Source organism: Haplochromis burtoni, unplaced genomic scaffold, assembly GCF_018398535.1.
Source record: "Haplochromis burtoni strain Fernald_Lab_line unplaced genomic scaffold, NCSU_Asbu1 Contig_41, whole genome shotgun sequence".
Lineage (NCBI taxonomy): Eukaryota > Metazoa > Chordata > Actinopteri > Cichliformes > Cichlidae > Haplochromis > Haplochromis burtoni.
The window spans coordinates 486210-512046 of NW_024582402.1; the positions used below are offsets into that span (position 1 = coordinate 486210).

The window sequence follows — 25837 nt, forward strand, 5'->3', positions numbered from 1 at the left end:
TTTTCTTCAGTATTAAAAGAGTTTTATTCAATCTGATGGAGCATTTTTAACGGCTGGATTGTGTAATCAGATTACAGAATCCTCATTCTGATGTTGCGGGTGTGTCCACACTTGATGGCACGTGGATGCAGACGAGCATAGCACCTAAGACGGATGACAGAAATCTTTAGATTAGTGAGATGGAATCTGTAGATCGCTGCTTTACTGAGGGCTGTGATATGTATCTGCTAACACTCAACTTGGAGCCAAAGCTCTGGGAGAGCTTATTCCCAGTCAACCTAAAATGTGCCACTGAATTTGATTCTGCCAACTGTTCTTTGAAAGTGGAAAATTATTTAATCAGCCACTCAGTAATTATTTAGCCTTGCTAATAAATCAAACCTCATGTGCATAAGGAGCAACTAAAGGTTTTACTTCTTCGGACCTTTCCCATGCACCCTGCAAAAAGATGAAATCGAGTGGAATCAGTTTTTAGCAATCCGCTCAAAATATCTTTTGAATTATCCCCTCACCTCTCCGAGAATGAGTTCAGTCTCGCTAATATTTGTGTGTGCTGGTTTTGTATACATACTTGCGGCAGATTATCCTGTCACAGTTGTACTTCTGAGCCAGCTGCTTCAGTGATGGCTCAATGATGCCCCCTCTCAGACGCAGGACAAGGTGAGGGTTGGAATCTGAGAGAAAGACATGTGTATATAACTATCAATGCAACTTTAAAACATTAAACAAACAGCAGTTTTCTTCCATCGTGGTGAAATCCACCTTTTTGGATGTTATATTCTGACAGGGTGAGTCCATCCTCAAGCTGTTTCCCAGCAAAGAGCGTGAGACAGTAACTTAATGGTTACAGCTACTGTGGGCATGTACTACTACATGCACAGAGCTTTGTTAGTTACACCAATCCAGTTATAAAGCAAAATGAATGTAGTAATACTGTGCACTGAGTTCCCAGACAAAAATGATCGTTTCAGAAGTTAAGGAGAAGAAAGTTTATAAGCTTTCTGTTCACCAGCCGCTCAGAAACTCAGTGAGCAGAGCGCTGTGAACAAGTTTTATCCAGTGCTTTGTTTTTAATCTGTCCTGCTGAGACTGCTGCACAGAGGGAGTAACTAACGTTGGGATGAAACTCACTAACAGGTCGCAGATTAACTGCAAGTGTTTGCTATGATGAATGACACGAAATCAATTAACAGAAATACTTCAGAATTAGAAAGTACAATAAGAATGAAATAATAATTATTGAAAAAACAAATATAGAAGAAAAGAGGAAGAGAGGAAAGCGAGGACAATTGGGGCGATCGTGGCTCAAGAGTTAGGAGTTCGCCTTGTAATCGGAAGGTTGCCGGTTCGAGCCCCAGCTTGGTCAGTCTCGGTCGTTGTGTCCTTGGACTATTTAATTTAAGACGAATAGATTTAAACTAAATAGAAAAGAAGTCCTGCTCTTAGTAGCATTGATAATATAAGAATTAAGTCAAACACTATTGATTAATAAAATATGAGTGATCATTAAGCCCACATGAGAAACAATAAAAGAGAGAAGTTGAGCTTTTTCTTGTGAACAAACTGAACGGATGTATTCGCCTGAATCACTTCTAGAGTGAATCTTTCTAATCACCCATCAGGAGCTACGGACATTTTATTCCAAAACAAAGGGCTCATGGAAAGACTTCCATCACAGACCATAATGCTTTTCGTCTCTTCTTCTGCTGGAACATTTGTAACTATGTGTGCATTTTAAAAAAACAACTCTTTTTCGAGAGAGAGAGGTTTCACATAAAAGTGATATTATGGTCATTAAACCTTTTTGCAATTCAAGTCTGTGGACCTCCTTAGTGTGGTTGTAGAAGCTGCCAGCAGATGGCGATGCACAACAGCGGTGATAGTGACACTGTTTAATCTACAGTACTGTGTCTGTGAAGGTTCTCGGTCATCCAGGTCATCATAGTCTAAGGTGCTCGGAAAAACTCAGGAGTCTTCTCCAAGCACGGCATCCCAATGTACTTCAGACCCAGCAACACACTCAGCCAAAAACTGGTTCATCCCAAAGACAAAATTCCTAAACACAAACTCAAAAATGTGGTGTATGCTGTGCAGTGCAGCGAGGAATGCCCAGACCTCTACATCGGAGAGACCAAACAGCCACTTCACAATGCATGGCACAACATAGAAGAGCCACCTCCGCTGGACAAGACTCGGCGGTGCTTCTCCATCTAAAGGACAAAGGTCACGCTTTCGAGGATGCCAAAGTTCACATTTTGGTCAGTTTGAAAGAGGACTGAAAGAAGACATCTCTGTCCACTGTGAGCGACCATCTTCGAACAGAGGCGGTGGTTTACGACACCAACTGTCGGCCATCTATAATCCAGTTCCCTTCCCAGACACCTTAACGCCCACTCTCATCCTGGGCCATCTGACCTCACACGAAAGTGGGTTTCACAATGAGCTCACCCCAAACCTTGGCTGATTGTGACCTACACCCGTCTTCACACCTTGGCTTGTGTAATTAGGTAGAGGATCATTAGGGGGTCCATGTCTCTCGTGGGGGGACACTCCCACAGGGCTTAAATCTGGGACTCTCCACCATTTGCCCTTAGAACTAAGGAAGCTTCTGATGAGAGGTGAAACGTGTTCAAGCAACTTAAAGAAGTCCAGACGCTCCTTAGACCACAGTACTGTGCAGAACTCGTTAGCCACCCTTACTTATTTGTGTAAAGTGATCCTGGAAAAATAACACAAACAGTTCTCCAAGATTTCTGAAGATCTTTCAAAGTTTTTGTGTTTATTTAAGACTCTTATTACTGTTCTATAAATCATGAAAGCATTAAAAAGGCACCTAACCTAATGATGAATCAGTGACTGTATGAGATTTGATTTTTTGTTATAATCATTGGGATGAACTAGTGTTGTGTCTACACAGCTTACCAACAAAATAGTTTTTAATTGTATTTTTTGCTACTTAAACACATAATTTGTTCCAGAAATCTAAGAAAAATACATCTGGCACACAATGAAACACTATGAATCATGGACTGTCCTCCCCAGAGTCCGGGCCTCAACATTATTCGAGCAGTGTGGGATTTTTTACACAGAGAACAGTACAAAAGGCAGCGAACATCCAAAGAAGAACTTTGAATGCCCTTCAAGAGGTTTAGAGCAATAAACTTTTTCCTTCTATGAATTTTTTCCACTTCTGCGTAAACACTTTTGACTAAATGGCTGCACCTCCACCCCATCTTCCTGGGTGGCTGAAGACTTTTGCACAGCACTTTAATTCTACAAAATCACATACTGAAATATTTTTCAAAATCCATCCCTCCATCCATTTTCTTCCGCTTATCCGGGGCCGGGTCAGGGAGGCAGCAGCCCAAGAAAAGAGGCCCAGACCTCCCTCTCCCCAGCCACCTCCTCCAGCTTGTCCGGGGGAACACCAAGGCGTTCCCAGGCCAGCCGAGAGATATAATCTCTCCAGTGTGTCCTGGGTCTGCCCCGGGGCTTCCTCCCGGTGGGACAGGCCCGGAACACCTCGCCCAGCCCAGGAGGCATCCTTGTCAGATGCCCGAACCACCTCAACTGGCTCCTTTCGATATGAGGAGCCGGTTGAGGTGGTTTTCAAAATCTTTAACCAAAAAAAGAAATAAAGGTAGAAAGACTAAATGATCATTTTATTTTCAGCATTTAAATGTAACAGTATTTTACAGTAATTAAAGAGCACTTCTATCTACGCATGAACATACATCAACCTGCTCTTTTGTTTCGATATTGGTTTATGTCCGTGTTAATAATCTCTGTTGTACTTTTAAATGTTTGCTTCGTGAGCCTAATAAATAAAAAGAAAACCGTGTGCAGTGAAGGCTACAGTGGACATTAGCAAGCACAAAACATTTCAAATGAAGGCTGCCGTCCCTCTTTAAAGACAGTGAATCATTATGGATCATTGTACAGCGTTACTGAGGCTCAGGATTGTGCTTCCTGTGTGTAGCAGGGCGCTATGACACCTGTTTTATGACACCGGCTTTAAAGAGAATGTTTTCTGCTTCAGTTTCTCACAGTTAAAAGTGAAGGACAGTAGCATCATCTGACTCACAGACACCGCTCTGACTGAACACACCCAGTTCACATTAGTAAAGGAAAACAACGGACGGAGAACGTTTCTACTGAGCTTTACGCATTCTGTCCACCACAGACGACCTGTGGTTGGCCAGGTTGTTAAGGACACAGCTGTTGGTGAGCATAGACAGTTTGGAGTTAAGAGAGTCTTTACTTTTCTCCCAGTAACAGTCAACTCCTGGGTCCTTGTTCTCCTCTCCCCCTTTATCCTCCTCTTCCTCTTCAACCTCACTTTCTTCATCACTGCGTTCATCTTTTTCCAGCTGAGGAAGAAAACAGAAGGTTTCACACTACAAACTACGAAGAAGGTCCAAAAACAAATGAGTGGGTGACACTGATTTATTTTCTTGTGACCACAGGGCTGTGAATGAGGACATAAAGCTGACTGGTTCAGTTTTCTGGATGCTCCCTGTCGTCCTTTTAATTGGACTCTTTGCTTGTTTGCATCAAGTGGTATCACGTAAGAATTAGAACTGCAAAACAATTGAAAACATGTCAGAGACATCTCGTGATGCACTATAGCTTCACTGCTCTTTCTCACCTTGCCTTTCAGGAACTTATAGACCATGTGCAAGATCAACTTGGCCCAGAAGATGTGCAGACCTTGCAGCACCATCAGCAGGATGTTAAAAAAGTAGTAGCCAGCAAAAGGTTCAAACACCTCCATGGACAGTACCAGGGTGGTGTGAATGATTCTGTAAGTAATCGAATAGATAGAGTCAAGTTGCTGATGAGAGAGTTCAAATTCATCCACACTTCTTTTACAGTTATCGAGCAATTTAACGACAAAAAAAAAAGGAGAATTATCTCTTACTTGCTGGGAAAAATCACCAGCCGAGTCACGAGGAAGATCACAGCGAACATAACAAACAGGGTGTCACACGATCTCCTCCAGCCAGCGCCGTAGTTGAACATCTTTGCAGGCTGCAGAAATAATAACCGTGCAATAAAGTCACATAGCAAATCCCAACAATAGTGCTATGTAGATATGGATAATAAAATAACAAACTAAATGTTTTCAGAATGGGGAAAAACAGCTCAGTCTTTAAGTCAAGCAGAACACTAAGAACGCCTGCTGTTTTCTCATTTTCAGTGCAAAAATAAAAAGCATCAAGCAGCTCAGGTTTAGAAGCCTGATGTTATTCACAATTGTGTCTTTTGCACAGGTTAACAAAGGTCAGTCAGCACCGCTAGCTATCATGGCACAATCACAGGATCCTTCTGCTTCCTGCAGGCTACTGCAGAGGTCTTAGATAAATATTTTCTAAGAATAGCCTAAAGTGCAGTTTGAACTTCTGATTGTAGTTTGTACAGTCAGTTTTTCTCATTTCTTTCAATTTTCTACATTAATGTAGGATGTCTGGCCAAAGTGATTATTATATTTTTAAAGATTCCCAAGATGTTTTTTCCTGCACATGTAAAAAAAAAAATGACCGTAAATGACCTTTATTTTACTTTTAGAGCATAAATAAAAGGATCTGCAGGTTACCTCTAGCAGGATGTCAGAGGAGTCGTGGAGCAGCATGACCAAGGTGCCGATGCGAATGTAGTTGGCACAATAAGAGAAACTGAGCAGGAAGATGGTAGCCAAGTGGTGGACGACCTGTTCCTTAAAATCCTGCAAAGGCAAACATGCAGTGTGCAAAACAAAAGAACCATCAGATGTCAACAGAAGACAGTCACTCATTAACCATGTGCTGGTCAGGTTTCTCATTAAAGCAGAAGTGAAGTGAGAGAAACATGAAATATGACCACAGTTAGACCAACATCATCCCAACAGCTAACTTCTGTAAAGGGCATCTGCTGCGTGAGACAGGAAGAAATCTGGCAACGCACTCTGTGGTGGAGTGTGTGAAACATGCAACTCAATCAGCAGCAATCTGTATATAAACTCTGGCGTATCTAAAAGGGCAGCGCACGCAGTGAATCAGCTGCTTTCAATGCAATGCTTGCGTAACAAAACGGGCCGTTCAATGCACAAGCGCTTCTGTCTAATAAACACTTTGCTACGTGTCGCCGGGGCTGAACGCAGCCTGTTGTGTAACATCCTCACCTTCCTCTTGACATCCACAGAGATCCGAAGGAGCAGAGAGCCATAAAATCCCAGCTCCAGCATGTAGTACCAGTAGTGAGCTCTCTCCATGGGCTGAGGAGGACAAATATAAAGGTGATTTTTTTATAAAATACCTGGACTTTAAATACTGGCAGAACAGTAGGGAGCACTGCACCTACACAGGTGGAGGATTTGAAATGTATTCATAAGCTTTTCTGTTTAAGAAAGGAAGGGAAACTATCATGAATAATTCTAGCGTGTCGCTATCCTTACGCTTGCCACCGAAGCCTAAGAATCTGAGCAACTCATTTTGTTTTTAGTCCCACTAGGCGGTATAATGGATCACTCTTTGCCTATAAACTACAATTAGATGGATTGAAACTATTCTCAGCCATGACGGTATTATTATTTATTTTTTCATACATATGTATGTATATTATGTATGTATGTATGTATGTATATATATATATATATATATATATTTATATATATATATTTCTTAATATGATATATTTCAGAAAGTCTCCCATTTGCAATGGATGCCCTGGCAGCGCTGTGAAAATTTCTCGTACTGCTGTCGCACAAGTGCTAGTTGTTACTTTCCATTTGTTAGGATTGCCAAATGATAGTTTACATAGACTTTTTATACACATAATTTATTACGTATTATTATTATTAGTAGCAGTAAATATGAATATAAAATATTTTACTTTTCTAAATATAGAACCAGGATGCGTTAAATATCAAACTAATGCAGTTTCATGGCCAAAGTTAACGACCAAGCCAAATCAGTAACCGGGTAAATGTGTGATTCTTTATAATAAACCGTTAATTATCAGGGCTTCTAATTCTTGGCTTGTTTAGATTTATTTAACCCCATCTTGAGTAACTGAATATAATCAAAGTTACACATGCACATATTTAACTTTTTAACTTCATTTCTGACATCCTGGCACTATATAAATAACCTGGTTAACTCTCTGCAGTTTGAATGCTGTACATGAATTTACTGTATTGTGCTTGTTTTACAGCTCCTCTGTAAAATAGGTGTAATTGGATTACCTATCCGTACACAGGTTACACTTTCAACATAAATAATGAGACTTTCACAACGGTTATTTTAATGGAGCACACTCTGTTTTGCCAAAGTAGTCATGTGGTGTATGTAATGTTTTCACCTGAAATGGATACTGCCTCCAACATTCCCTGAGGTCCCAGAACCACGGTTTCTGCACAGACAGGGAAAAATTTAGAATAAACCTGAAGAGGTGGAAACGTATGAAAGGACAGAAATAACTTTCAGATTATCCCTCATAATGTCCTCCCGATTTCCACACCTGTTGTCCTCAGGGGTCAAAAATGACTCCATCTGGTTTGATTGATACTTAATTAATATGAAGTGGATTTTCCCCCCACTCTTAATTAAAACTTAATTCAAACATTTTGATACGATTTCTTTATTCCATTTCAAATGTAAGTCTGATAAAACCTCATTTAAATGAAATGTGTCTTTGTTTTTGGGTAAAAAAAATAAATTAAATCATCAGTTATTGTGATTATCGTTTAACAGATGATCACAGACGGGTATATGTCAAAGTTAATTTAGGAAGCTGTTTTTAAACTACTTCAAGTTTTTCACTGGCAGCAAATAATCACATCTGTTGTCTTCTGGGGTCAAAAATGACCGCATCTGGTTTGAAAGCAATAAGTATAAAATATCATCCATCTCTGTGTTTCAAGGTTTTATACAACTTTATTCCAACTCATTACCTGACATCACATACTGCCCATGTTTTTATCTTGTAGTTCCCCGGTTTACTTGGGATGTTCTGTTGGAGTGGACAGAGTCCTCTGAAGGGGACTTGGTGCTCACACAGTCATATCAGTACCTGGATCTTACATCACAGCAGGAGAAACACCCACTTGTTCCATACACCTCCAATGGGAGCATGTTTGTGTCATGAACGATGATAATTTATTGTTTCTTTATCAAGAAATTATATCCTTTTTGCGATTCTGTGATTAATCTTGTGTCAGTCACGGTAGCATGAAAACTGCCCTAAAAGACTCTGGATGTCATAAACTGGCCGTAGCGACTTTACTGGATGCACGGCAGTAAGAATCAACACACCCACATATGCCTACAGCTGCTCTTGATCCATTTTTCTTCCTCTCTTGTTGTCCCTCCTTGTTTGTCATTGAGTTGGAAGTAAAGCAGGTCATCTGCTAATTGGATGGTTGTTGGTTCAATCTCTGTGTGCTCTAGTCTGGAGTTCTTACCAAGGTGTCCTTGGACACGTTACTGAACCCCAACTTGGTCTCTGATGCATCCATTGGCATGTGAACGTTAAAAAGCATAATACAAGCAGAATACATTGTGTGTAATGCTTTCAGTGCTCGCGTAGAAAAGCAATCTAAGGATTTTAGGTAATCAGTATGGGACCTGGCATATGTGCCGTGGTAGATTGTCTTTCTCTGTGACGCACGAGAGAGTCCTGCATCGTCTGTCACTGGGAAGGATAGAAGACCAGATCAGTGTTTCCTCATATTACTGCAAATATTCCTGTCTCAGCTGACTCCTCGTTCTTGCTTGATCTTCATCATAATTGAAATAGAAGATGTGTAGTCCTCTGACACATCTTCTATTTCACTTTCACATTCTGAAAATTCAAGAAACTTCAAGAAGCCCAGTCACTTTCTTTCCAAGCTCTTCAGACTACCACATTCTGGATGCCTGAGAACCTACTTGAACATACTTCAGATTCTTCATCACTTTCCTTCACTTCATAGCCTTCTTCCACTTCTGCAGGTGGGTGATGTGATTTTTCAGAGAAAAGGTAGCATTTGATCTAAATATTGGCAATATTTTCTTTATCTTCTAACCCTGGATCTTCCTGAACATTGATTATTCCTCCTCATTACACTAGAGGACAATATATGCATTTCTTTACTGGTCATTCCTTTCCACAACATGGTAAAAAAAATGATCTCACAAGCCTCCAGTGCAATGGAGGCTTGTGAGATCATTTCTGTGTAGGTATTATTGTAGAGTCTACCTTACAATATGAAGCACCTTGATGCGACTGTTGTTGTGATTTGGTGCTGTATAATTAAAATTGAATTAAATGTAGAGCACCTGCCTCCTCATTGTGCTTCCTGTTTTGTTGTTGTTGTTGTTATGAGCATTGCATGACCCCACACATCAGTGATCCAAGATGTTTGAAAGCAGTATGGTATGAAAATATGGCCCTTTGCAACACTTTGTACTTTGGCCGTTTTTGACCCCCAAGGACAACAGGTGTTACAAAATCCAATAAAACCCCCATAAATAAATCAAATTACTTATTCCAACTTATTCCAATCATGCATAGCATAGTACTGAATAACTTCACTTATTTTCAGACCATTTAATGAATAAAAAACACATTTTTGATAGCAAAAGATTTCTTTTTGGGACAAAAATGACCCCAGGACAACACAAAGGTTAAATTCATTTGTTTTCACTCACTTATTGTTTTAGCATCAATAGTAGGAGTAAAATGTCATTGCTATTAAACGTTGTCACTCACATCAACCAGGCAGGACAATCCAGCCACAAAAGCTGTGAGGTAGAAGAAGAACCTCCAACTGAAAGACAGCGACTGAGATGAGAAACTCTGGCCATTTAAAAAAGCACTTTAAAAAAAGTTTTGAACAGTGTCAGAGTTCTTGCGAGCTTTTCCAGGATCGGTCATTGTGGAGACTGGTGGAGGATCTTCTATTGAAGGAACTCATCAGTAACTGGACAATGACGGAGGCGTGGAGGGGAAATACTTACGCAGCTTCACCAAACTTCTTGGTTTTAGACGGCTTGTCTTGGCTCCTGCGACGCTTGAACCACGTCTCTATTTGTCTCTGCGTTTTGCGGCACGACAGCATCAAGCCTTCCATTTCACTCTGAAACAAAAAACAGCACAGAACGAGTTGAGGTGGAGCAAGCGACGCTCGAATGCAACGTGTTCGTATTGTTCTTTTAAAACGTACTTTAAGAAGTTTGTAGTGCAGTAAAAGTAAGTGCGACGTGCAGGCTTCGATTTATTTCTCCTGTTCAAACCCATTTGAATATATTTGACATCATTTTTGAGTATATTTATTTTATTATTTCTTATTAATGTTTACATATGTAGCATTCATTTCATTGTTTTGCATATGTATCTAAACAGTATTTTAAAAGTTATAACCTGTTACTATATTGTACATAACAAAGTCATAAAAAATAATGTGATATTTACATATCATTCTTTATATGCCTACAGTGGAAACAATGGCAGAAAGAAGCATAGTTTTAAATAGCTCTATATAGCATTATTAACATGTTGACCTTCAGATCAATCTACAGGGGTCAGAGGTCAAATGTGACCTGCTATTTCAAGTCTTTGTCTATATGTTAAAAGAACACACCACACTTGTAAGAATCATAGTTTCTAAGTTCCATCCATCCATTCGCTTCCACTTATCCTTTTCAGAGTCGCGGGGGGCGCTGGAGCCCATCCCAGCTGTCATAGGGCGAGAGACAGGGTACACCCTGGACAGGTCGCCAGTCCAACACACAGGGACAGACAACCATTCGCACTCACATTCATTCACACCTAGTGGCAATTTGGATTATCCAATTAACCTATCCCCACAAGTTGCATGTCTTTGGACGGTGGGAGGCAGCCGGAGTACCCGGGGGGAACCCACGCAAACACGGGGAGAACATGCAAACTCCACACAGAAAGACCCCGGCCTGATGTTGGAATTGAACTCAGGACCTTCTTGCTGTGCGGCAACAGTGCTAACCACCGTGCACCGTTTCTAAGTTATGAGGCTTTTTGTCAGTTTTCAGCCAATAAGTCATTAAGCTGACCCTCCACATTTCTTCAGTCTTTAGAGCAAAAGCAAATGTCTGCTGGACTCATTTCTATTTAGCCAGAAGCCTGTGAAAGGTCACAAGATGACCTTGTGGGGTTGTGTGTTTAATGCTGTGGGGGAAAGGGAAAACAAAGTGCCTTTACACACAAATTTAACTTTCAAATGAAAACACGCCAGCTTAATCATTTGAAAAACACCTGACTTTAAAAAAATACAAATTCAAAGACTAAGCCACGTGTTTGCATGCGTGCAGAGGCCTCCTCAGGCTCACCTGTGTCGGCTCTCTCCTGTTCTGGATGTAAAACGACTCCAGATTCGGCGATGGTGCAGCGGTCACTTGAAATCTATTCTTCACCCCAAGACACCTGGCCATGGGTGGGGCAACAAACCTGAGGGCAGAGAGAACAAAAGGTATCTTAAAAAGAGGACGGGGGATACTCGGGGTAGCAGTCACTGTTTAGCTGTAAATAGAGCGCTGGGTGACCAGCGTGTGACTGCACTTACATATGAATGCATTGTATTACCACTCACTTAGCAACACAACAGTTAAAAAACATTAGGTTAAAGCATTGTTACAAACCTGCAAACAAGCCTGCTTTTATTAGTTAATCATAGCCATGCATGATTTTTTTCCACTCCAGGAACATGAGATCATTTGACAATCACATGACATCTTAAGTATGATTAACAAGCAATTTGAGTCTCTTGACGCATCTTCTGCTTGTTTGCTCACAGCTAATATGTTAAATTACCTTCATTTAGGTTTGAACGTCTCTAATTTTCTCCCTCATTTCATTTCTGTTTATCTTCCTCTCTAGTTTCCAGAGTCTTTCTCCCCCCATGCTAACAATGCCAGCTCCACTCACCAAAAACACAAAAACACCTGCTCACTGTCCCAGAGCTCGGATCCTCTTACAAAGTCCTCTCTATTGATACTGTGGATGCTTGGTTATAGGCAGCAAATGCGGTGCGACTACTTTTTTCCCCAGTGGTGACAACGACCTCATATGATTGCTGTATTTTCGAAAAGACTTGTAAGTGCTGTTTCAGCTTCAGTGGAGTGAAATGTTTGTGTGCTCTGCTGCAGACCCTTCACTATCTCAAACACTCACTCACCCATTTCAAAACAAAGAAGGCCTGTGTGCTACCTTTCAAACATGTAGCGGAGGGCTACGAAGCCCAGGGCGAGGGGCAGAGCGATGAGAAGGTCCAGGGGTCTGGGGCGGTTGGAGTCCCCCATTTGCTCCATGTCTCTCCAGGTCACACCAGGAGGAAGCCAGTAGTCCTCCTTCCATAAATCAGGCAGCATCTCCATTTTTTTTCTGATGCACAGGTGAAGAAGAATAAGAGAACATGGTGGACAGAACAAAATAAGAATAGATTAGATTTACTGTCATTTAAAGGTATATAACTCAAACTGTGAAATTAAGTTTGGCATCTAATCTGAAGGGCAAATAATATACAATATACAACACACACATAGACACAAATGCACAAACCAATTATAATATGTACAGTACACATTAGAGGTTTCCACACAGTTAAGCTTGAGCGCAAACAAATATGAATTCATCCAGGTATAACAGCAGGTGAGGTGTCACGTGAGAGAGACAGCAGCTACAACAAGAAGAGCACTATGTTGGTGCATCCTAAGCATCCTATGATCCTACATCTGTCACCTCAACTACAATATGTTATCAAAAATCAACAATAATAATAACTCTTAAATAAATAAAAATGTCCCACAATAAGAAAATTCCTGTCCTACAAGATCAGACTTAATCATCCTAACAACCATAAAGCACGGGTCAGGTGAATAACGATCTCTTTTAAACAAAGTGCAGAGAAATAGCCGACTGCACTTCAGTTGGTTGTTTCCATGGATAAACGCAGTAAGCTGCAATGAGACCGCCGAAAGAAACGGGATCCAGAGCAGAAACCTACCGACCAGGACCTCCGTGTGAATTACAAACCGAATTAATGAGGCAGGAATCTGAAAGAAAATCCAGCTTAAACCGAGATTTCAGGCTGAGCCCTGGGTGGCTGACGATGCGCCGTGGTGCTCCTGTGTCCTGAAGACGACAGCAGATCCGAGCCGCTCGGTCATCATCGATCTGCAACGGTTGTTAAGTCAGACGGGGTTTAAAAAAAAATGAAGCGGGAAAGGAAGCTGTGGGACAACCTTCAAAAGTAAAAGCCCTCGGAAGAGTATGTTGTAGCTTTTAGTAGTTTATTTACTTAGTTTTAGTGTCCCCCCCCCGATAAATTTGTATAAATATAGAGTAAATAAAGAAATATCACTTCTCTCTCTTTAAGTCCAAACTGAAAACTTACTTGTTCAAAATAGCTTATCGCACGTAACCTCTTCACTCTACTATTTTCAATTTGTTTTATGTCTTATGCTTTTATGATTGTGTAAACTGTTTGCTTTTATGTCGCTTTTATTATTCTGCTGTCTACAGTGTCTTGAGTGTTTTGAAAGACGCTTTCAAATAACATTTATTATTATTATTAATTTATTTATTTATTTTAAATATAATTTTTAATTAATGTAAGCATATTTTATTAACACCTCATGCTTTTTGATCTCTATACAGCCAAATACAGTCAGGTCGTGGTAGGTTCAAAAATGTAGCAGTGAACCTTTATTGTGAAGACTTCCGGTCTGCTCTGTCTGTCTGAATGATTGATAGCTGTGGGGGGACTGACGCACCAGGGGTGTCTCCGGCTCAGGGGGAATGATTCACAGTGTGAAGTGGGCTCTGTGGTTACCTTTTAAGTTATAGTGGGTGGGCAGGCTATTGCTGATTGCTTGCTACAATTTAAGCAGAAGGATAAGTGGTTAATAGCTGGGAAAGCAGGGATAGGCCTATTTTCAGTGTGCATGGTCTTTAACATATCAGGCCTTATAGTTGTTAACCTGTCATGATGTTCCACTATATAACCATTATATGAATAACACAAACTGGGGCAACCATGGCACAAAAGCTGTGATCTATTCCATTTCATTACACTTTGTTTTACTGTAAAAACTGTTTGATTAAATCCTTGATTGAATATCATGGATGGGAAACATGCCTGATTACATTTCCCTCTACTCCTTAGTAGATTATTCTCATGGCAGACTTCTCCCAGGTCACCAGCTCTCTCTGGGAAAGCAGCTCCAGAAACCCATTGCAACGAGCTTCGAAGGTAAGCACACCTCTCTGCACAGGCTGGCAGGCAAACCTTTTGAACTTTTACCCTTAAGAAAACTCAGGACAACTTTAAATGGTTCACTTCTTCCAAAGCCACACTGTGGTCCTCCTCACACTGTCCTCCTCCACATTCAAGCACTGCAGACAACACTCCTCATGTCCCAAGATTAGCAGATAACATCAGCACTGTTATGCAAATGTGCCGATCTTTATTGCCAAACAGCTCAGCTGGGGAGCTGTTTGGCAATAAGCTTGTGCATGACACACTAGAATTGTGTGTGTCACGCCTCAGGCATGTAGGTGCAGTATTCGGTCACATACAGGTAAAAGGTGTTTAAATGACTTGTGTTCGGGCAGTAAGGGGAGAGTTTGTGTACATTATGCAGCAGACAAATTACTATGATTTGCATGTGGCTGGGTGTGGGCTGTCCTTCACTGAAGTGTATGAGTGTATGTATAACACCAGTGTACTTGTGTTACTCGTGTTAATGCAATTTTAATAATATCTCTTTGTGGAGCTGCACTCCAAAGACTTAATTCCCCCTTTTTAAGAGTTCAAATATTTCCATTATGTAAATATTTAAAAGTTAAGCTTTAGGTGTCAACTGTCAAACAAAGAAATGAATGTAAATCAGTGGGAATCCTGGTACGCGCAGGTGTGTTTTTCTGTGTATTTCATGTTTGCATATTCAGGAAGGTTTGATCTGATCTGCATTTAGTTGGTATGTTCTTGAGCTGTAAAAAAGGACAGCTGTTAAAAGGTCAGACGTGAAATATATTAAAATGAGAGTCAGTCATATCACCTGAGCCAGATTTGAGGCAATGTTTTGTGTGTGTGATCCAGACGTATTTGCATGTTTGTGTGCATGTGCACATGTGTTTTTCTGCAGACAGTCTGCGGGAGGGTGAAGGGAACTGAATGCCTTTTTTGTGTTGGCAAGGAAGTAAATTGTCAGAACCCAGTGAAGTAAAATCTGTCGAGCTCAGTTCGACACTAATGAGGTCGGGGTTGTTATACAGTGTTTCCAGCCATCTCTTGGACTGCACTGGACTGTTTTGGTCAGGTTAGAGAAGTCTGACTGCACTCTTTGTGCTAAATCTCTAACAAGTTCCCCATTGAGTAATTAAGGCAGCTATATTGACTAATAAATTGCTGTGAGCAGTTCAGTTCAGGGAGATTCCAGCTGTACATCTCAGCTCTGTTCTCTGGATTTGGCTCAGTGGTACTTTGAACTAAAAGCTAAAAGCACTGGACGAGATCATATATGCAGTAGCATCTTATTTTAATATGTTTCCAATGTTTCCAACTTTTTCACTCTCCAAAAGACACAGGACCAAATTTTACGACGACTCCAGCAGTTCCCATTGTTGTATTGTAGGTTCTTCACCTTACAATATAAAGTGCTCTGAGGTGATGGTTGCTGATGAATTGAACTGTCATAGAACAAGAGGCAAGGTAGACCCTTGACAGGTCACCAGTTAACCTAACATGCTGGGAGGAAGCCAGAGTGCCCAGAGAGGACATACAAACTCCACAGCAAAAGGCTCCAGCTATCCTATAAGTTTCAAACCCAGGACCTTGTCGCTGTGATGCAACAGTGCTAACCAGCACTCCACTGTGCCTCCCTGGGGATCACAGTAGTCATCAGGATTAATCCTCTAGACACCCTGGTTGTCAGCAGTTCATCTAATGCTCACTCAAAGTGGTGGACCAGAGGCAGACAAACCCTAGATCAGTGCTGCCTTTTATCGGGGCGACCGTGGCTCAGGGGGTTGGGAATCGCATCTGTAACCGGAAGGTCGCCGGTTCGATCCCTGGGCTCTCTGTCCGGGTCTTTGTGTCCTTGGGCAAGACACTTTACCCTACTTGCCTACTGGTGTTGGCCAGAGGGGCCGATGGCGCGATATGGCAGCCTCGCTTCTGTCAGTCTGCCCCAGGGCAGCTGTGGCTACAACTGTAGCTTGCCTCCACCAGTATGTGAGAGTGAATGAATAGTGATATTGTAAAGCGCTTTGAGGTTCTCGAAAAGCGCTATATAAATGCAATCCATTATTATCTATACAGTACTATACAGAATTTCTATATTCTTTGAAGAGAGCACGGGCAAAATGAAGTCCACAGAGAGAGTCTATAATTTATCCTTCTGAATAAAGGATTGTAGATAACCATGTGGTGTTTCTGAAAGTTATACGTTTCTTATTTTCCATTTTATCCAAAATGTGTGTGTGTGTGTTTGTTTGTGTGCTTCCTTGGTGCTGCAAAGCTGTTTGAACATAGATTGTTGTTCTCCAAGTAACCAGGAGAGGTCAGAAACTGAAGCAGAAAATCTGACAGGAAGGGGAAAGTTGGAAGTAAAAGGAAACCTCTGGGAAATTAATGGCATTGCCTTAGGAAATACTTTTAAAAATGATTCCACCTCAACTGAAATGGAGTCTTTTTAATCCATGGGAAGGAATACTATTAATTTTCATCACAAGTCCAGCCGTCTCCCTGTAACCGAATCACACACTGAATGTCCTAAAACTCTTTGTTATAGCCACAATACAAGAAGGCAGTTTATTTTAAATTTTATACACATTACATGATCAGTTTCTAGCTGTTGCATAAGAAGAACATGACATATAAAGATATGCGCATGTGTATTTGACTGGTTGTTAATTATGTTAGCAGGATGGAGAGCTGTATTAGACATGTGAGCATACAGTGTTTCTACGGAGTGATGATGTCATTTTGATCATTTCAAAGTAAGAGTTTTAAACTGAACTACATCTCCTGTCATACATGTCAGAGCTACGTTACTGTGCAAGCAGCTAAAAAGTGGTTTGTTTAGAAACTTAGAAAGAACGCCACTGCAAAAACATTTCATTTGGAGGTTCATCTGGTACAATTAGGTTCCACCCTACTCTGTGTATCTCTTTGCAAGCCCCTAACTGATTATTCGATTGATGTCCCTCGCACTAAATCTTCCTGCTATCGATTTTAGCACAGCAACAAGGACAGCCTTTGCACAGGAAAGGTTCATGTGTATGAGTTAGTAGCTGACATGGATTTGTGTGCATGTAGTTAAGTGCAGTTTGCAGATCTGTAAATGAATTAGTGTTTCTAAAAGCAGGGCAAGACGAAAGCTTTTATTTCATTTTAAAAAATGAATTCCACTTTCATTCTTTCTTCTTCTTTTTTTAACAAGCGAGTGTGCACGTCCAGTAAGTTTGATCACAAACAGCAGTTTGATATTTCAGTCTTTAATCATTATGGAAACAGAAAAATCTGTGAAATATCAATACTAGCCATTATTTATAAAGTCTTTCAGAGCCACGTTTCAAAGGGCTTTACAGTATAACACGGACAGAAACAATATAAAACAAGAGGCCAAAGGAGCAGTATTAGTATGAAATAGATCTATTTTTACAGGTACTGTTGAACAGATTTGGCTGGTGTTTCACTGGATGGGGCCTAAAGGCAAAAGGGATTAGCGGGAGGACATTGGTGCACTTGCATTTCATAATCAGAACTTTATATGACACACATTCAATCAGAGCTGTGAGCCTCATAAGCCTTTTAAAGGGATGGTGACGTGAAACAGCAAAACCCCAAAGAAAATTTTGTGATGTTTATTCATTATAAATGTAGCTTTTATAGACATTGAATTTAGGACAAAGTGAATTTGAAAAGAAAAAGATATAAATAGAAGCTAAAGCTCAATTTCAGAAGGAAATCTAAATTGCATCTTTAAAAACAGGTGCTTTGGTTAATTGGTCAAGAACTTTACCTGAGGGTCATCAGAGTGGTGGCACAAAAGCCACCAAATGTCCAGCACGAGTCAAAGCTGATTTAGAAAAAAATCAAGTTTACAGTTTCAAGCAAACTCAGACCTTCTTTCCTGATCTTTTCAATTAAACTAATCCAGCCTTTTACCTAATAATCATAGAAAGCATATGCTCCTTTTTTCTAAAGCTCTTGCAAGTGAGTGCAGTTGTGTCTAAATGATTTCCATGTCTATCCTAAACTCATTTAGTTTCTCTCTTATTTGATCAGGACATCTCCTGCGGAGATCTGCTTTCTGGAATTTGTAAAAGAAAAAAAAAAACATTATAGAATTATAAAATGACATGATGAGCACGAGTCATGAAGAAATGCGGAGATATGGATCCTTCTCTTCCTGCAGCGTCTGTCACTGAAAGCACTGTACATAACACACACACACTTAATGTCTGTAAAGTAAAATGGAAACTGGGCTTCTGGTGTTTCTGCTTGTTCTCTCTGCTGTGCTGCATTTTGCCCTCATACAGTTTCTGTTCAGTGCTTTCATATTCTTATGCAATAAGGACTGAGAGCTTCCTTTTACACCAGGAACCAAGCTTTTCACTGGATATTTCTCTCATCCCTAGCCGCTTCCGCTGTTACACAATGGCGTAATCAAACTGTGCTCTGTCGAGACCTTCCTTGTGGTCCGTCCACGATGACGATGGCATGCTGCTGTAAGGATCTAAAATGATGCGGACACAACGAACCACGAGGAAGAGCAGCAGCAGCACGAGGAGGCCAACAAAACACAGGGCTGATCCTTGTTCTGGGTGACCCGGCACGGGCTGCAGCACGGTGGGGCCCCGGGGATACCCGGGCGGAGCTGGAGAAGAAACATCATAGTCCATGAGCCAGTAGTTTGTGTTGCTCATCTTGGAAGTGAGGGAATGTTTTTGGAGATTGAAATCGCTTAACTAAATGACTGTTTCTTTGCAGTCAGAAGCTCTGAGGAGTGGCACTGCTCCACATGGTCGCCTTTGTTAATGTTCGTGGTTTCTAAACATGGAGGAAGCTCACGTAGTGAAATCTGGCAGCTAATAGCTGACTGAGCTCAAATGCAGTGTTTTCCACAAGCCGCAGGGCAACAGAAATAACACAGCACAAATTAGCAGTGCAAATTAATCAGTCCTCTGGTAAATGGTGTGGCAAGCTGGGGCATGCTCAGCATGGCAAATTAGACTGAACTGGCTGGTGTTGGCATGATCCCTATATAGCACTCATTTGTTCTCAAGAGATCTAAACAATACAAAAGTAGAGGTCCCTGATTTATTTATTCTGTGTAATCCTCCGTTATTGGTCAATATTTTAACTGTCATCCAATAGCAGCTCTCTGGAAGCCTTTATTGTAATTACAAAGTGAGTATAAATCTCAGCTGAGTGACTGAAGATGTCCCATGGATCAATCAAAGTGCCTGCCGGCTGGAAATGATGTGTGTCGTGCTGCTTCACAGAATTATTTTGCATTCAAATTGTTTTGACTGTGTCGGCCTGGTTACTGAGCAAAGCTTGTATTTTGTGTCTACTTCTTCATCTGGAGTCACGAGGAGCTTTTTCATTTGGGGTTTCAGTCATCAGGATACCTAAAAGGAAAAAAGAAGCAATAAAAACTCAGTAAATTTCCAGTATGCACTTCCTGGATGTAGAGAAAACCCACTGATTCAGGATTCGACCAGGGTTAAATTTTATTTGTTTGTTTCTGGGCACCAAGTGAATATTTTGGGGGTTTTCCTGCAAGCACAAAAAAAAATTGTGTGAGAAAAACAATCTCTCCTGAATTCAGATATAGCTTAGTAGAAGATAAATAAATCAGGCACTGATGAGGGGAAAGAAAAAGAAATATGGAGAAAACCCTTAGGGAGTTGCTGCACTCTTGCATGGATACACCCTGCACAGCTTCTTTAATAGAGAGACATTTTCCTGCGATAGGTGAATTCCCCCATCAGCAGATTCTATTCCAGGAGGTTTCCTCTTCCTCCTTAAGACCCCGCAGATCCTCACAAAGACACGCTGATAGCACTCTTGCTCACCCAATGATGGGACTTAAGGGCATAGTGAAGGTTTAATAGGGGACCTTTGGACACAATGAAAGAAAGTGCCTGCCTCAGTATCAATTATCAAATGGCCTGTGGTTGCATCAGGTCTGGACAGCACAGAATAGCCATGTGTGGAAGAAGAAGAAAAGAGGCTAAATAGGCAGGACGGGCTCGGCAGTCAATAGAGCGGACATAACGTTTACACGGCAGGACAGAAATCACTTTGAAAAAAGGCTGATAATGAAAACAGGGATAGCAGTTTCTCACCGTTTCCATTTTTTTTAAGGATTCGATTGATTTTTAGCAGCTGGCTGTAAACACAAAAGAAGATTAACTGGATTTAAAAGTTAAAGATTTGCTTTCTCTTAAATCCTTTTGAGCAGTTGCCCTGACAAAATACACTTTAACCAGTAGTTATGCAACACAACCAAAGTTATGGCTCTCTGGAGCGCAGCTTTACCAGTTTCCTAAATGCATGAGGTAGGAATCACTCAGCACTTTGCATCCTTTCCCCACCTTTATTTAAATCAAGGCGTGAGACAAAGCACTGATTATCATATATGTGGGTCTGTTGCAGGTCTGGGGTTTCAAAGGTGTGACCAGAGAAGTCATGTTTTATGTTTTTAGGTCATTCCACAGCTCTGCAGATTAGCCAAGGTCATAATGACAAACAAACAGCAACAGATCCAAGAGCACAGGTGAAAATTCATTTTCCCTGAGAATCAAAGCAAACACAAAAGCTTTAAAGAATATAAAAGAATAAGCCACATCAATTTCATGGATCACTGATCTTCATAGCGAGACCTGCTTTGGTTCCTAAACAGCACATAAATCACACTTTATTGCCTGACCATCTGATTTACGCAAAACAGCAATATGAAAGCCTGGTGTGGACAGTTCAGGGCTCCAGATTTGTAATAAAATCTGAAGCTTTTTTTTTTTAAGCAATAAAGCAAAAAAAAAAAAAAAAGAGATTGATGAAAGCACTAAGCAGCTGTGCCAGTGAAATCTGACGACACACTGAGTGACATATGGCATTCCTCGTGCCTTTAATACCTGTAATACCTCCAATTTAGGGCTCTGGATTATGACAGCAGCTTTGAAAATGTCAAGGACTTCTACAAATGAAACGGATATTGTCTGAAAACTAAAGTAAATCCTTAAAGTTGGACTGTCAGACTGTGAAAAGGGGAAGCAATCTCCACCCAACAATGAGCACGTTGCTGTTAAACTTGTGTTTGGTGTCATTAAGATGATTAAAGCCCTAAAACAACTTCATATTCGGCCTCTTATGCAATTATTTTTTTGTTCTCCATTAAAAGGTAACAATTTTTAATGGATATTAAAACACAAATTATTTAAATGAATTTAAAAAATTGCAATTTTCCCACTCTTTTATTATAAAACAGAGCGAAATTAGAAGTTTTTAACTGAATTTCAGTGAAGGATTTTTTGAATGTAACTTCTTTTAAAACACGCTGTAACTTTTAAACACTTCACAGATTTTTAAAATCAAAGACGTAAGATGAACATTGCAGTGGTTTAAAAAGCTCTAATTTTCCAGGCTTGTTGAGAAGTGAAAGAATTAACTTCCTTCATAAATATATTTTTATATATGTTTTTGTAGAATATATCACAAGATGAAAATCGCCTGGATTATGGTTTGTATCTTTGTATCACATGTGAGGTGTTAAGGTGCCCCGCTCTTAATAGTTCCTTTAAAACATTATTGATAGAAGTAGCACAGAGAGGATTGAACATGTTTTAAAGGGTGTCATAAAGTTACACAAGAACTCACAAATCACACCTGCTACTGTTTCTGACAGCTCGCAGACGTTGCCATTTAAAAAGTTAGGCATGCAGGACCACAATAACTCCTACAAACAAAAGTTTAACGAAGCAAGCACAGTCACCATTGTCATGAAACACAAACTGGAGGACGATCAGAAGAGATTAGAACTTACCTTGAGGTGAGGACTGTGTAATAATAATGGTGATGATGATGATGATGCAGCAGTAGCCCTTCAGCACCTTGGACAGCTCACTTGTGCTCACTCACGCTGCACGCACAGATTCAAGACTGAACTCTGCTTTCTCTGAGGGCTTTAAGGTCTCTTCAGTTTCACGGATCCGCCCCACCTCCCTCCCTCTCCGCCCACCAACGACTGCCCTTGTGCCATGCACACACACACACACACACACACACACACACACACTGTTTTCGTTTGGATGAGTAAATCACAACATGTGGCTTTTGAATTATATAAGAGGAGTGCATGACGTGGGGACAGTCAGGGATCCTGATAGCCACACAGCCATTATGGAACAAACGCCTGTTCTGTTGTTGTTTTCCTTGAAATTTAAATGATCAAATTACCTTAATGCTCCATGCCATGCAAATAAAAGCAGCTGCACAGAGAAGACTTGTGTTAGACAGCTGACAGCAAATATTTCACTTTCATAGATTTACATTTCTTTGTTTCCTTTTTTTTAACAACTAAAAATGCACCTGAGACAAGTGTGTCTGGCTGAACCACCAACAAACACGATGACATTTTATTGAATATTATCCTGCGGGGAATAAGAGGAGTAAAGACAAACATAGATCCACCACTGACCACATACCTTCTGTGGATTTTGTGGGGATTTTGGTGTTTTAGCAACCTCAGAGAAACTTTTAGTTTTCTTCCACTGGGATGTCAGGAGGCTCAACTCCTGTAAATCAGGAAAAAACAAGTCATTTTAAGTGCAACAGCTATTCCTTGGGGTATATGTTCAATTTAAGTGCTATTATGCCCTCATTGTGTGAGTGTGCGTGTCTCCCCGTTTCTGTTTTTATGTAGCTCACTGTACAGAACAGTTGACCAAACCTAATGATATATTTCTCAACATCACAGTAAATGCTTCATCTTCTGGCCTGTTCTTTTCTATTCTATTCTTTATGTCTAATATTCTGATTAAAGCTCTTATTCAACAAAACATGGGTTATGAAGCTAGATTAGATTTCTTTTAAGTGATGTTAAGAGATCTGTGCAAATGTACAAAAACTGCAGATGAACACATTGTCTGTTTTGGACAATAAGACTATAAGTAGGGTTTGCCTCATGGATAACTGGTATTCCTTCTTTAATAAAAATATGTTTCCTGTATTAAAATATTAGCATTGACAGAGTTTTTTTTAAATACAGGGTGTATTCATTAATACCATGAGAGTCTGCTGTTTTTTTTAAACCCATTCCTTTGTTATATTGTGTAAGACGACATTTAAATTTGATGTCAGGTTGCACTCCAGGTTTTGCTGACCTGCAAAAAATTACATGATCAAGAAGTGGAGCAAAACAAGCGGGGCTACCTGATTGTGCCTGTGGCTATAAGCTCCGAACTCACTGTGAGAAGTAATTAATTGACACAATTAAAACTCTACAAACACTGCTGCAGACTGTAGTCCATACACAGCCACATCTCCCCTGCCTGAGGCTGCATGGGATCTCCCAGTAGGTTTAATTAATAGTCGGTGGATTGTAACACTGCCCTGAAGGGGATCATAATCTCATAACAATGAGCAGTGCTCCAGCAGTGCACCCACTGTGGTCATAAATGGTAAGAGTCTCCAACCCACAAGATGATGAAACTCAGTGTTTATACTTTGCTGCCCTTCCTATCTATACAACTCTAAATCTACGAACCAGAATGCAAATCTCACAAACCCGTATTTGTTCACAACAAAACATAGAAAACATATCAAATGTTCGAATAGTCTTTTTTTTTTTTTTACAATATATAAATATAAGATATTTTTATTGCAATTTTTTATTACAAATATTAGCTCATTTTAAATTTGATGTCAGTAACGTTTCTGTTTTGTTTTTTTTTAAGTTGGAACGGCGCAACAAGATCTTTTGGTCCTCAGGCGGCACTGCATTAAAAACAGACATGACTCTGTTATGAAAATCACAGCATGGGCTCAGGAACATGTCCAGAAATCACTCTCTGTAAACACACTTCAACGTGCCATCCTCAAATCCAGGTTAAAGCTCTATCATGCAAAGAAGAAGCCATATGCTAACACTAAAAACACTGCCTCTGTCTCTATGCTGGCGCTCATTTAAAAGTTTGAGATCAAACCATATAAACGCCCTCAATAAAATAAACCTAAACCAAAAAACGAAATTGTTTAGCCATTGTTAGGGCAATGCCTGAAGGGCTGCCTGCATTATGATAACGCTGTTATAACGTAGACTAGATTACAGCTTGATGTATGCATGGTAGTGTGTCACCAAGACGATGTTAAAAGAAAGCTCTGCTCTGCCTCCATGACCCTTTTCCTTTCTGAGGTGATTGTGTTGTTGCATTTAATCCCATTCACTTGAGTGCAGTAAGTGTGTTGTTGCTTGGAGGGACTTTTCCCAGTAAGATACTCTCAGTATAGTGAGGGCTTTACTCTTCACTCATGCTCCACATTGACAGAAAGTGCATGTCATACAGTTAAATCCAAGTATTTGGAGAATGACACAGTTTTTCCAATTTTGCCTCTGTAGACCAACACCGTGGATTTTAAGTCAAACAATCGAGCTGTGACTGAAGTGTAGATTTCAGCTTTAACTCATGGGGCTCAACAAAAGTACTTCACACAGTCTGTTTTCAGAGGCTCAAACGTATGAGGGCAATAAGGACGAGCAGTTTCATGACCAGGTGTGTCCTTTCCCCTTCTTACTGATGAATCTGACGGGTGAAAGATCTGGGTCGTTTTCCAAGAGCTCAACTTAGAAAATGACCCAGATCTGTCAATATGAGGCCCAAAGGTGATGCAAGCTAAGGAAGCCAAAATAAACCTCAGAGAGAGCAAGGAGTGGAGTAAGAGTGGCCAAATCTACAATCTGGCTCATTCTTAAAAAGATGGAATAAACTGCAACACCAACAGGCCTGAAAGCTCACAGGAGACGACTAAAGTGTGTGATAATGTAATTTCCATGGGTAAGAAAAACAACTTCACATCATTTAGCCAAGTCATGAACTCTCTCAAGAAGGTAGGCATAGCATCGTTAAACGATGCCTCCATGAATGAAGGAATGTTGGCATGTACGGCCGCCAGAGTCACATAAACACTTCATGTGACTGCTGATAGGAGCAGCAGGATGAACTGCAACGTGTACAAGGCTATGCTCCTCAGATCCAGGCAGACTTCAGGTAATCATGGATGAAAATCAAAGTCAAAGTTAAATACTTTCCAGTCAAAGTATTAGAAAAATCCATATATTTAAGATTGTTAGTTTGTCCAGTTAATTTTGAGCCCCTGAAAATTTGGGACTGTGTATGAAAATGGCTGCAGATCCTAAACAGTTCATGGAAGATGTTTCTTTTATTTTGCACTTCAGTCACATGTAGGTTTAAAACCCACTGTGCTGGTGTACAGCGTCCAAAAACGTACAAACCTAACTGTAGGAACATAATAAACCTGATAATGGCACCATACATTAATAATTCTGACGTTTCACGTATGGTTATTCGTTCCCTCGTAGGCTTCAGCTGCAGTCAGACAAGCAAGGAGACTCCAAAGAACTGAAAGAGGTTAGTTGATATGAGGACATCCATACTCGTACATCACAACAGACAGCTGAGGGATCAGCCCCCCGCCAGCCTGATATATTGACCCCGGGGTAGAAGCTAATCTATCAGCCCTGTATTACCCAAATCTATAGGTTTATCAACCAGTATCAATAGGCATCTATCAAAGCGGGTCAGTTTTTAA

The 25837-nt window shown here is 40.5% G+C and overlaps 1 protein-coding gene and 1 long non-coding RNA gene across 6 annotated transcripts; one reads left to right on the forward strand and one right to left on the reverse strand.

Moving 5' to 3' along the window:
* LOC102309268 (ceramide synthase 2) lies at positions 1–13197 on the reverse strand. Of its 3 annotated transcripts, none has more exons than XM_005920622.3 (13): positions 13027–13197; positions 12202–12375; positions 11325–11442; positions 9978–10096; positions 9730–9787; positions 7339–7389; positions 6161–6253; positions 5597–5725; positions 4922–5031; positions 4649–4802; positions 4262–4370; positions 572–674; positions 1–144 (listed from the first exon to the last, which is right to left on the reverse strand). In XM_005920622.3, the coding sequence occupies exons 2-13, from the start codon at positions 12366–12368 to the stop codon at positions 72–74; spliced, it is 1284 nt and encodes a 427-aa protein (XP_005920684.1). In that variant the 5' UTR covers positions 12369–12375; positions 13027–13197; the 3' UTR covers positions 1–71. The 3 variants fall into 3 exon arrangements, with proteins under 3 accessions (XP_005920684.1, XP_005920685.1, XP_042075919.1); XM_005920623.3 differs by having other exon boundaries at positions 12998–13188; XM_042219985.1 differs by lacking the exons at positions 1–144; positions 572–674; positions 4262–4370 and adding an exon at positions 4407–4580 and having other exon boundaries at positions 12998–13187.
* On the forward strand, positions 13147–25736 carry LOC121814374. Of its 3 annotated transcripts, none has more exons than XR_006054294.1 (3): positions 13147–13261; positions 14162–14245; positions 18287–18397. It is a non-coding gene; the product is annotated as an uncharacterized LOC121814374 (long non-coding RNA). The 3 variants fall into 3 exon arrangements; XR_006054295.1 differs by lacking the exon at positions 18287–18397 and adding an exon at positions 25608–25736 and having other exon boundaries at positions 13183–13261; positions 14159–14245; XR_006054293.1 differs by having other exon boundaries at positions 13183–13261; positions 14159–14245.
* Positions 25737–25837: the final 101 nt, after the last annotated feature.